This window comes from Plecotus auritus (assembly GCF_963455305.1).
Source record: "Plecotus auritus genome assembly, chromosome: 3".
In the NCBI taxonomy this organism is placed as follows: domain Eukaryota; kingdom Metazoa; phylum Chordata; class Mammalia; order Chiroptera; family Vespertilionidae; genus Plecotus; species Plecotus auritus.
The window spans coordinates 164,806,511-164,818,915 of NC_137772.1; the positions used below are offsets into that span (position 1 = coordinate 164,806,511).

The 12,405-nt window shown below is 39.8% G+C and overlaps 1 protein-coding gene across 4 annotated transcripts in view; it reads right to left on the reverse strand.

The window, feature by feature from the left end:
- The window catches only part of MON2 (MON2 homolog, regulator of endosome-to-Golgi trafficking), a 125,608-nt gene that overhangs the window by 51,862 nt on the left and 61,341 nt on the right, over positions 1–12,405 (reverse strand). For all 4 annotated transcript variants that reach the window (XM_080659850.1, XM_080659849.1, XM_080659852.1 and 1 more), the window contains 8 exons: positions 9,581–9,813; positions 7,829–7,910; positions 6,408–6,592; positions 5,537–5,649; positions 3,835–3,939; positions 3,357–3,437; positions 3,206–3,279; positions 3,029–3,119 (listed from right to left, as the gene is read on the reverse strand). In XM_080659850.1, coding sequence (XP_080515976.1) covers positions 3,029–3,119; positions 3,206–3,279; positions 3,357–3,437; positions 3,835–3,939; positions 5,537–5,649; positions 6,408–6,592; positions 7,829–7,910; positions 9,581–9,813 — 964 coding nt within the window. The remainder of the gene's footprint in view (positions 1–3,028; positions 3,120–3,205; positions 3,280–3,356; positions 3,438–3,834; positions 3,940–5,536; positions 5,650–6,407; positions 6,593–7,828; positions 7,911–9,580; positions 9,814–12,405) is intronic.

Genomic DNA, 12,405 nt, shown 5'->3' on the forward strand with positions numbered 1-12,405 from the left:
TCCAGTGTTCAATTTCTCAACATTTGTTCCCTCCAAGCATCTCTGAAATAATGAATCTACTCCTACCACTCTAGGTTAACAATAAACTAATAATAATAAAGTATTTTATTCTTTTCAGTCCTCATTGATCTTGACTTCTTGTAACATTTTTCCCTTTTGATTTCCATGATACTGCCCTTTTGTACCTATCTAAATCCTACCATTCCTTCAATTTGCAGCTCCAATCACACTAATTCATCTGGATTAACTTTAATTCATTTCAGTAGAAATACATACCAAAAATGTCTTATGTAACAAGGTACTAAGGATTCAGAGAATCAGTGTTACATCACTTAATACTACCCTATTTATTTAGACTTTTATACTACCTTAACTACCACTTAACTATGAGCCAGATAGTTTATATACTCTTTGAAAGTAAAAATCTTACATTTTCTAACAGTATTATGTACAAGCACTGTACTTGTTGAGTGAATGCATAAATTCTCAAGACATCACCATTTAAACTTGTTAAAGTGTCATTAAAAATAATTTTAAATATTAAAAGTATTTAACTTTTGTATTAAGAATTAATCTTAAAATGTAGAATTACTAAAGAAATTTATTACTTCACTATATTTTATATTATCCTTCACTAGTTTGGGAGTAAACTATAACACTACATATTTTCAAACACCTGGATATCTATGTAATTCTCTAGCTATGTGCTATAATATACAAAACACTGCCCTAATAAGACCTTACTAGCTAATCTTTAAATGAGTCACATGAACAAGATGATAAGCCACAGTATACAGAATTATAATTAAGGACTAGGTAAACAACATAATTTTGGATCTACATTTAGATTTAAACAAATCTGCATTCTCTGTTTTTTAATCATTTTTTTGCGAGTCTTCACTTATGTATAAATAGTCCAACTATATTTATTCATTGTAAAATGTAGAAAGCATTTTACTTTAAATAATTTCTAAGATATAAATAAATCAAAATATTCCTGTACTTCCCAGTTATAACAGGAATGATATTTTGAGTATATAAAGACATTGTCTCAAAAGTATTTCCTATTCATGTAGTCAATAAACAAAGCAAAAATTAATTTTCAAGGTAGGGAGAGTCATTTATTATCTTCAGAAAGAAATGATAAGCTCCTTATGTTCTATCCCAAAAAAGACAAGAGAAACTGAGACATATATTCCTTGATTTAAATCTTATATTGTCCCAATCATAAATTATAATTTTTTAAAAATATATTTTATTGATATTTTACAGAGAGGAAGGGAGAGGGATAGAGAGCTAGAAACATCGATGAGAGAGAAACATCGATCAGCTGCCTCCTGCACACCCCCCACTGGGGATGTGCCCGCAACCAAGGTACATGCCCTTGACCGGATTCGAACCCGGGACCCTTCAGTCCACAGGCCGACGCTCTATCCACTGAGCCAAACCGGTTTCGGTGCATAAATTATAATTTTAAGTATTATTGTGACATTTTACAGAACTTATTTATAAATGTGGTGCTGTTTTATTCTTTATAAAAATATTTTGAAAAATATTCAGTACACAAGAAAAATGTACTTATAGAGAAATTATTATTCTTTATTTATTTATTTAAAACAATTATACAGGGGAGGGCAAAAGTAGTTTTATGGTTGTGAGTATGCAAAACAGTTTATTCTTGTATTATTATTTATTAACTAGAGGCCCAGTGCATGAAATTCATGCACGTGGGGGGGGGGGTGTCCCTCAGCCCAGCCTGCACCCTCTCCAATCTGGGACCCCTCTCACAATCTAGGACTGCTGGCTCCCAACTGCTCGCCTGCCTGCCTTCCTGATTGCCCCTAACCGCTTCTGCCTGCCAGCCTGATCATCCCCTAACCATTCCCCTGCCAGCCTGATTGATGCCTAACTGCTCCCCTGCCAGCCTGATTGCCCCTAACTGCCCTCCCCTGCAGGCCTGGTCACCCCTAACTGCCCTCCCCTGCAGGCCTGGTCGCCCCAACTTCCCTCTCTTGCAGGCCTGGTCCCTCCCAACTGCCCTCCCCTGCTGGCCTGATCACCACCAACTGTCCTCCCTGACAGGCCTGGTCCCTCCCGACTGCCCTCTCCTGCTGGCCATCTTGTGGCAGCCATCTTGTGTCCACATGGGGGCAGCTATCTTTGACCACATGGGGGCAGCTGTCTTGTGTGTTGGAGTGACGGTCAATTTGCTTATTACTCTTTTATTAAATAGGAGGATTAGACAGGATAGAGGCCTGGTGCACTGGTGGGGGCGTCTGGTTTTCCCTGTAGGGTGTCCCGGATCAGGGTGGGGATTCTTTTGGTGCGTGGGGCGACCTGGGCGAGGGATCTGTGGTGGTTTGCAGGACAGCCACGCCCCCTGGCGACCCAAGCGAAGGCCCTGCTATCTGGGATTTATTTATCTTCTATAATTGAAACTTTGTAGCCTTGAGCGGAGACCAGGGCTCCGGAAAGCTTGGCTTCCTCCATTGCCTGGGAAACCCAAGTCTCTTGCTCGCTCTGTGGCTGCAGCCATTTTTCTTGGGATTTATTTATCTTCCATAATTGAAACTTTGTAGCCTTAAACAGAGGCCAAGGCAGTCCAGGGCTGCGGAAACTTGGCTTCCTCCATTGCTGGGGAAACCCAAGCCTCCTGCTCTCTCCGTGGCCATAGCCATCTTGGTTGGGTTAATTTGCATATTTGCTCCTGATTGGCTGGTGGGCGTGACTTGTGTGTGTAGCAGAGGTATGGCCAATTTACATATTACTCTTTTATTAGATAGGATTATTGTATTACTTTGCATACAAACAATGTAAACCTACTTTTGCCTCACCCTGGACATATCACAAGCTAAATCACTATTCCATCAACATATAAACACCATAAATGGTAAAAACTCAACAGAGTAGGGTTAGTCTACAAGGTTTTGGTCCCATTAGTAACATACTAATATAATGATGAGTACACACACACCTTATTTAATTAAATAATGTGCTATATTTAAAACAAAGAGGTAGAATACCACACCTTATTATTTCCATAGGCCATATCCATTGCTTCTAGGGATAAGGAGCAAAGCGCATTTATTAAATGATGCAATGATACGTCATCAAGGTACCTAAAATAAAAAAATGAATAAGACATTCTGATCTAAAATAAATAGCTGATAATAATGTTTCCACCAATTTAAAAACCTGATCTTACTGTGAGCTTTCAAACAATCTTGAAAGTATATTGGAAATCACTGGTAAATCTGTCATCACTGCTGTCGTTAGAACCTAAGAGAAGAATAAAATTAATGTAACATGTAAACATTGTGGGAAGCACTAATTGCATAAGAATGATTAGAACTTACTGTACTGGGTCCTTCTACAGCTCTCCCAGGTTTCAAGGCACCACCACTACTAGGCTTTAATCCCAGAATCCATACAAGATGCTGAAAATGTTTTTAAAAATCAAAACAAAGGAATTTATAAGCATAAAAATTCTAATAATGAAAATTAAAACTTGGTAATAACTTTTACTAACTAAAACTAAAATCAGTAGTAGGCTTCTAACAACCAAATTTAAATCAGCAATTAATAGTCATATAAAATACTTATTACACCAAGCATAAGCATTAGAACTTAGTCTAGAACATAGGCCATTATGAGAAGTATTCCATTATTTCATACAACATAAGCCATGTCTTCTTTCCCTTCCAACTTCTCCCTTTTCATATTTACTGCTTATTCCTTCAGCCTGTTCAAAGTACCAATGGACATTGCTTAGTTTAATTGTTAGCACTCAGATATAAAACAATACTGACCTCTGATCCAGAGACTACAACATACCTGTAGAGTTGCCAAGACAAGTTGCCACGATGTTCCAAGAACAGCCCCATGACAGTGTGCCAAGTTAAGTAAAGTCCTCATACATTGGATATTTTTGGATGTTAACTATATTAAAAAAGGATATATTTGCAGACCTGTTACGCATTCTTGAAAATTAAAAGCCTGTACAGCAGCATTATCATCCTATCTAATAAAAGAGTAATATGCAAACTAACCATCACTCTGCTACACCCACAAGCCACGCCCACAAGCCAATCAGGAGCGAGTATGCAAATTAACCCAACCAAGATGGCTGCAGCCACAGAGCGAGCAGGAGGTTTGGGTTTCCCCGGCAATGGAGGAAGCCAAGCTTTCCGCACACCCTGGCCGGCCCAGGCCTCCACTCAAGGCTACAGAGTTTCAATTATAGAAGACAGATAAATCCCAAGAAAAATGGCGGCAGCCACAGAGTGAGAAGGAGGCTTGGCTCCGCTCCAGGCTACAAAGTTTCAATTATAGAAGATAAATAAACCCCAGATACCAGGGCCTCCACTTGGGTTGCCAGGGGGCATGGCCAGCCTGCAAACCACCACAGGCCCTTCTCCCAGGCCGCCCCACACCCCAAGGGAACCCCCACCCTGATCTGGGACACCCTTCAGGGCAAACTAGCCAGCCCCCACCCGTGCACCAGGCCTCTATCCTATCTAATGAAAGAGTAATATGCAAATTGACTATCACTCCAACACACAAGATGGCTGTCCCCATGTGGTCAAAGATGGCTGCCCCCATTTGGACACAAGATGGCCACCACAAGATGGCCAGCAGGGGAGGGCAGTTGGGAGGGACCAGGCCTGCAAGGGAGGGCAGTTTTGGGTGATCAGGCAAGCAGGGAGGGCAGTTAGGGGTGACCAGGCCTGCAGGGGAGGGAAGTTGGGGGCGACCGGGCCTGCAGGGAAGGGCAGTTAGGGGTGACCAGGCTGGCAGGGGAGCAGTTAGGCATCAATCAGGCTGGTAGGGGAGTGGTTAGGGGGTGATCAGGCTGGCAGGCAGAAGTGGTTAGGGGCAATCAGGAAGGCAGGCAGGCGAGCAGTTGGGAGCCAGCAGTCCTGGATTGTGAGAGGGATGTCCGACTGCCCGTTTAGGCCCGATCCTGGTAGGATTGGCCCTAAACACGCAGTCGGACATCCCTCGAGGGGTCCCAGATTAAGAGGGTGCAGGCTGTGCTGAGGGACACCCTCCCCCTTGCACGAATTTTGTGCACCGGGCCTCTAGTATTAAAAAAGCACTAAAAATACTAAGAAAATAGGTTTGGATGGTTTTACACAGAATACATTCATTTCCTTAAAAGTTCTGTTATCACAGACCATCAAACCTTAGAGGGTATGGGGGAGAGATCAACCAAAGTACTTGTATGCATGCATATAAGCCTAACCAATGGACACAGACAACAGGGTGGTGAGGGCATGAGTGGGGGGAGATGGGGGGATGATAGGGGGGATAAGGACACATATGTAATACCTTAATCAATAAAGAAATTTTAAAAAAAGTTATCATAGTTGATTATGATAATGTTAACTGCATATTTATCTAATTTCTTCTAAAGATAACAACCAGGTAAAAGAAAGTAAATAAGTATAAAGATACATTTTGGCAAACACACAAAAAAGATACAAAAGTTTCCTTGAAAGTTAATTGGCTAACAAGAAAAGAACGAGTACTCTACCATTACTGTTCCTTGAGGCTGGACTGCTAGGGGCTGACCCACTGCCACTACTTGCTGGTGAGATTCACTTGATGGACTTATCATCATAACACTTTGGCCCTGAATGGAATATGCTACAATAGAAACGAATACCTAAGTAATTCAAATATAATTTTTATGTTGCATTCAAAGTAATGTTATATTTTAAGACATTAATTTGACAAAACTAAATTCAATGATGACTTAGTTACCTATATGCAAACATTTTTAAAACTCGGGAAGGGCAAAGACAAGTTAAGCAAATATTAAGTAAATTAATTTTCTATGTAACTTTAACAAATTATATAACTTTGGTAGATTTCTTTGTAAGAATTTAAAATAGAATTAGAACTCTATTTTAAACATGTATTCCCAGTAAACTTTTCAATTAAAGTTACAGACCAAAATTTACATTTGCAGTTTAAAAACTGAATATCTTATTGAAATATATTTACATTGCATGGAAGAAACTTGAATGTTGAAAGTATTAAACAAGGAAAAAATTTTTGAATATCAATTTAATATAACTAGTTGCAAACATTATTGTTCTACTAGTTCCATTGGAAAAAACATATAAAACATCACCATTTTGACAATATATTATAGTTTACAAAGGATTTCCAGATTTATCTTCACCATTATTGCTTAAAATTAATATTATTTTCCCCTACCCTCATTTCCACTGTTTTTAAAAGATGAAAGTAACTGAGGTTCAGGGACATTAACTTCTCACAGAGTTCACAGAGTCAGTGAATAGAAGAGCAGAGGCTTGAACTAAGAAGTTCTATAATCTTTTCTCTATGCCATATCAGCCCACTAGATGAAGAGAACTTTGAGTAAACTGAAGTCTTACATTTATTGGAAAAGGTGGCTGCAGTGGTGGTATTCAATACAGTAAGAGCATAATGGGGAGGCAGGGAACCTTTGCATATTGCAGTTATAAAGGCATCTCTTGAAGTTACTAGGCCCAGTCTTCCACAAAGAGCAGCCATAGTCAGTTCAGCTTTTAAAATATTCTCAGTGGCAGCTTCATCTGTGCTGAAAAAATATAGCATTTCATTAGTGATTAATATGATTAATTTATTTTTAATTACAGTGCAAACTATGTGGAATTAGGTATTCAAGGAAGTTTTTTTTTTTTTTTAATATTTTATTGCTTTTTTACAGAGAGGAAGGAAGAGGGATAGAGAGTTAGAAACATCGATGAGAGAGAAACATCGATCAGCTGCCTCCTGCACACCTCCTACTGGGGATGTGCCCGCAACCAAGTTACGTGCCCTTGACCGGAATCGAACCTGGGACCTTTCAGTCCACAGGCCGACGCTCTATCCACTGAGCCAAACCGGTTTTGGCAAAATATATTTTATTGATTTTTTTACAGCGAGGAAGGGAGAGGGATAGAGAGTTAGAAACATCGATCAGCTGCCTCCTGCACGCCCCCTACTGGGGATGTGCCCACAACCAAGGTACATGCCCATGACCGGAATTGAACCTGGGACCCTTGAGTTCGCAGGCTGACGCTCTATCCACTGAGCCAAACCGGTTAGGGCTCAAGGAAGTTTTAAGAAAATTTATTAAAAATTGTCAAAATCAATATACTTAAGAAGGAATGTTAACTAACATATACCTGAAAATTAAAAATATCAAGCATTTTAAAATCAGTAAATTCTGCGATTCTGAAGAAAAACAGCAAAGAAATTGAATACTATGATTATAATAATTGTAATAGTAAGGCTTGAAATGAAACAGTCATTCTGTAATTTTAGGATTGTTTTTTCCTAAATCACTAACAATTCTGGTGGGGAGCAAGGCAAGGATAGAATAGGGGAGGAGAATCAAAACAAAGAATAATGCCCTGGCTGGTATGGCTCAGTTGGTTGGGCATCAGCCCCTGCACCAGGAGGTTGCCAGTTCAATTCCCGATCAGGGCACATGCCTGGTTGTGGGCTCAATTCCTGGTAGGGGGTATGCAGGAGGCAGCTGATCAATGTTGTGCTCTCACATCAATGTTTCTCTTTCTCTCTCTCTCTCTCTCTCTCTCTCTCTCTCTCTCTCTCTCCCCTCTCTCTCTCTCCGCCCCCCCCTTCTCCTTTCCTCTCTCTTTAGGAATCAGTAAACCATTCTAAAAAAATGAACAAAATAAAACAAAGAATAATATTATACATATATATAAACTAAAATTAGAAAATAATTCTTAGGACAAATTTAAGTAAACTATTTTAGTGGGTTTTTTAAATTGTCAAATGCAATATAAAACTTACAAAGACTTAATACCTGGCATCAAGAAGGAGTGAGAGAGCAGCAAGTAGACCACACCAGCAGGCATTCACCATTTCTTCCCAAACAGCTCTATTAACTTAAAACAAATAAAAATAAACTACTTGATGATAATTATAGATGTCATAGTACTTGACAATATGTCAAATTCTAAAATCTCCCTGGTCATTTTACAATATATCAAATATTACACCAATAACTCAACTATTCAATACAAAAGCTATTATATTTAAAATATATCTGAATAAATAAAAACTTAAAAACCACATTATAGTTTCAGAATTTAGCAAGCCTTAAAACGAAATTATTTTAAAATATCAATAAGATATTTCTATATACAAGTTTACTTATATCTTTTAAGTATACATATCAGATCAATTCCTATTCCTTTCCCCTTCATTGGGCCAAACTTTCACCCTATGTGACCAGCTGGCAATGAGTCTATGTAATAAGATTGATTATATACATTGGGGATCAAGCAAAAAAAGAAAATACGTTGAGTAAAATGGGATCAAGTTTCTCTCTATGGAAGAAGGGAATTACAAATATGGAAATCTAAAAATAGATCTTGTCATATTAAACTGGAATTGGAAAAATTGGTGTGACCTCTTGGTATTACACAGAGAAATATTTTTTTAAATGTAGAGAGATGTGTTCTTGTGTGTGTGTATTTCCTATTCAAGTACCAAGAAGTATACCTAGTGCCCATGTATTAGTTTCTAAATACTATTCTCCACCAAAAGAACTAGAACTCCTTGGAAAAATAACAGATTGCTGAACTGGGCAAGAAAAAAACAAGATAAGCTTGGAACATTTTGTTGTATTAGATAGTAAGAGTGCTCAGAAAATGACAAAAGGACACGAGGCACATGTGCTATCTTGAAAAGGGGTCCCCAGTGGCCCTGTTGAAGATATCTGAGAGTCAAACCAAATAAGGATAATCATAGATTATAATCCTTTGAATAAAACAGGAATTTAAGAATTTATACTAATATAAATAAATAAATGAAAAAAAATGAGGGAGAAGGGCAATCTCTTTTAAAGTAAAGGTCTCAAAAGTATTTCTCCACAAAAAGTTAATAATTAACTTTACACAGAAAAAATATGGTAGACATCATATTAACCAAATGATAAAAGTTAATGTCACCAATTATGAAACATATTGACATTTGTTGAACACAGTAAGAATAGCATAGCAACATTTCTGTTGTAGTTCTGCCAAAAATGATTAAATTGAATCTAATTATGAGGAACCAAAAGACAAACCAAAATTGACAAGTCTGTACTCTTAAAAAATGTCAAGGTCATATAGAACATGAAAAGAATTAAGGAACTTTCCCAGATTAAAGGACAGTACAGAGTCATAGAATTAACTTAATATGTGATCCAGGAATATAAAGGGGCAACTGGCAAAATTTAAATGGGGTCTGGAATTCGATGGTAATGCTGGACTGATGCTAAATTTCTGATGGGAACTGTACAGTAGTTACGTAGAAAACTGTCCTTAATTCTAGAAAATACATATTAAATTAAGGAAAAATGGGGCCTCATGTCTGCAACTTACTCAAATGGCCCAGAAAAAAAGTATAGTGACATGTATATAATAGAGAATGATAACACAAATAGGGTGGTGTTAACAATTGGGAAATCAGGGTGAAGAATATATAAGAACTCTTATTTTTGCAACTTCTCTATAAATTTCAAATTATTTCCAAATAAAATTAAAAATATAGAATCACAATAACATACCTATTTCCTTATCCATTTCGTCTGCTGTTGACTGTAATTCTTGCTGTTCTGATGACTGTGTTGTTGAAGAAGCGGCTTCACTGCTAGGCTGACATTCCGTTTCAGTCTCTCCCAACTCTCCTTCAATCATACTAGTGATGCCACGGACAAGATCTAGCAAACAATGGAATGCCACAGACATGGCATAACCTTCTGGTATAGTTGGGGGCTCAACTTTGTCCAACATCTCTAGGCTGAAATTATGAAAAAAACAGAACACTAATGAGAAGCTACAATGATGAAAATACATGAAATTAGTTCTATAATATGTAGATTCTAGAAATTAAATTTAATAGAATAGTAAAAGTAAGTGGACATTACTGTTTGTTTTCTCTTCCTACATCTACGAAACTGATTAGAAAAATTACAGCCTGACCACTGCCATACTAATTATTTGAATAATTTAGTTTTTGCCTCTCCCCCCTCCCCCAATCGTGCCAATATTTTCATGAATTGTTGATATTAAAAAAATAAAGACTGGGGTGGGGGGTAAGAGATCAACCAAAGGACTTGTATGCATGCATGTAAGCATAACCAATAGACACAGACACTAGGGGGTGAGGGCATGTGCTTTAGGGGGTGGGGGTGGCCAGGGAGAGGTCAATGGGGTGGCGGGGAAGGAGACATATGTAATACTTTAAACAATAAAGGATTTTAAAGTAAATAAATAAATACATACATACATACATACAAAATAGAGTAAGACTTAAACTGACTATAAAACATCTCAAACTCTTACTTGGTGCTTTTAAAATAAGGTGTTAATGAACCACATCAAAATTACAACTAAAATACAGAACAACCAACATTCAGAACTGCCTGAAAGCTGGCTGAATGAAAGTTCTGCAACTAGAGAAGTAAAGAAGAAAGCACATTGCGACTGGTAAGAGGGCTGGAGCCAGGGAACGGGCTGGTCCGACACCTATGTGTGCTTAATCTGGTGGAAGATTGTCTCTGCGGAGGCTGCCTGTGAGGAGCATGGGATCCCAGCCCCACACCAGATCCCCAGCCCAGGATCCCAGAGCTGGGAAGAGAAGTCCCCATAACTTCAGGCTGTAAAAACCAGCAGGGATTGTGGCTGAGTGACAGAGAGGCTGCTGGAGACTAAGGTGTTCCTTTTAAAGGGCCCACGCACAAACTTACAAGGTCCCTCTTCCTCTGATCTCCAGCACTGGGCAATGGCTCTGGGGGACTCAAACACATATGGGAGGAACTGGATTATCTGGCATCAGGGCAGGAACTCGGGGGTGGCTTTCTCCCAGACGGGGGGGTGCTTGCAGAGGTCACCGTTCCTGTGCTGGGACCTCTCCAGTGGTAGGGCTGACTGGCAGCCATATCTGAGTGTCCATCAGCATGGCCCACACTGTTTGCTCCATCCTGGTGATTCCCTGAGACCTCACCCCATCCAATTTTCAGTCCCACCCAACATGTTTGCAGCGGCTTTTCTAGATGAATGGCCTGTCCTTGCTCACACTTCAGACTCTGCTAAAATCTTTCAAACAAGCTGCAGCTGTTGTCAGCATGCCCCAAACTGATCAATAAAAGGCCTAAGACCCTGCAAGAGCAACAGCCTGCCTTGCTTCACAGCTGGGCCTCACCTGGGCATCTCCAAGCACCATACAAATAGCTCCTGCAGGGTGGCCCCATGCAATGGCTAACTTTGCACCTCTCTGGAGGCCCTAGAACCAGTGTACCCGGTGGACAGCTTCAGACCATATCAGATTACAAACCTACACATCCACAAGCAACACACTCAAGAGGCAGACTTGGTGAGCACCAAAGCCCCACTGAAGCAAGTCCTGCTCCATAGGGATATTTTCTGCACAGCAGCTCTCCCACTGTAGTTGTAGCTGGTCCTCACAGCTGATTAGCCTAGAGGTAAATTCCTCCCAGTGATGCCAACAGCAATCAAGGCTCAACTATTAGACTGTGCACACAGCCCACACAGGGCGCTCCTAGAGTGCCCAGCTCAGGTGACTGAGGGGCTGAGCCACTGGGCCCTACAGAACACCTACTACACAAGGCCATTCTACCAAACCCAGGAGACATAGCAGCTCTACCTAATACATAGAAACAAACACAAGGAAGCAGCCAAAATGCGGAGACATGGAAACAAGCAAACTATTGGATACAGAGTTCATAACCATAGTTATAAGGTTAAACAAGGATCTTTATAAGACTTTCAAGGATCTAAGTGAGAATGTCAAAGACATGAAAAAGGACCAGTCAGAAATTAAGCATACCTTAACTGAAATAAAGAATAATTTATAGGGATTTAACAGTAGAGTAGCGGATTCCAAGAAGCAAATCAACGAATATGAGGAAGCAAAAAACACGCAAGCAGAAGAGCAAAAAAAAGAGAAAGAATCCAAAAATATGAAGATAGTGTAAGGAGCCTCTGGGACAACTTCAAGCATACCAATTGCATTACGGGGTGTCAGAAGGAGAAGAGAGAAAAAGATATTTACAACCTATTTGAAGAAATAATGACAGAAAACTTCCCCTACCTGGTGAAAGAAATAGACTTACAAGTCCAGAAAGTACAGAGTCCCAAACAAGAGGAACCCCAAAGAGGCCCACACCAAGACACGTCATAATTAAAACTAGAGGCCAGGTGCACGAAATTCATGCACAGGGGGTGGAGGGGTCCCTCAGCCCAGCCTGTGCCCTCTCACAGACTGGGACCCCTCGGGGGATGTCCACCTGCCGGCTTAGGCCCACTCCCTGGTAAGTGGGCCTAAGCCAGCAGGTGGACATCCCTCTCGCAGTCCCGGACTGCTCACTGC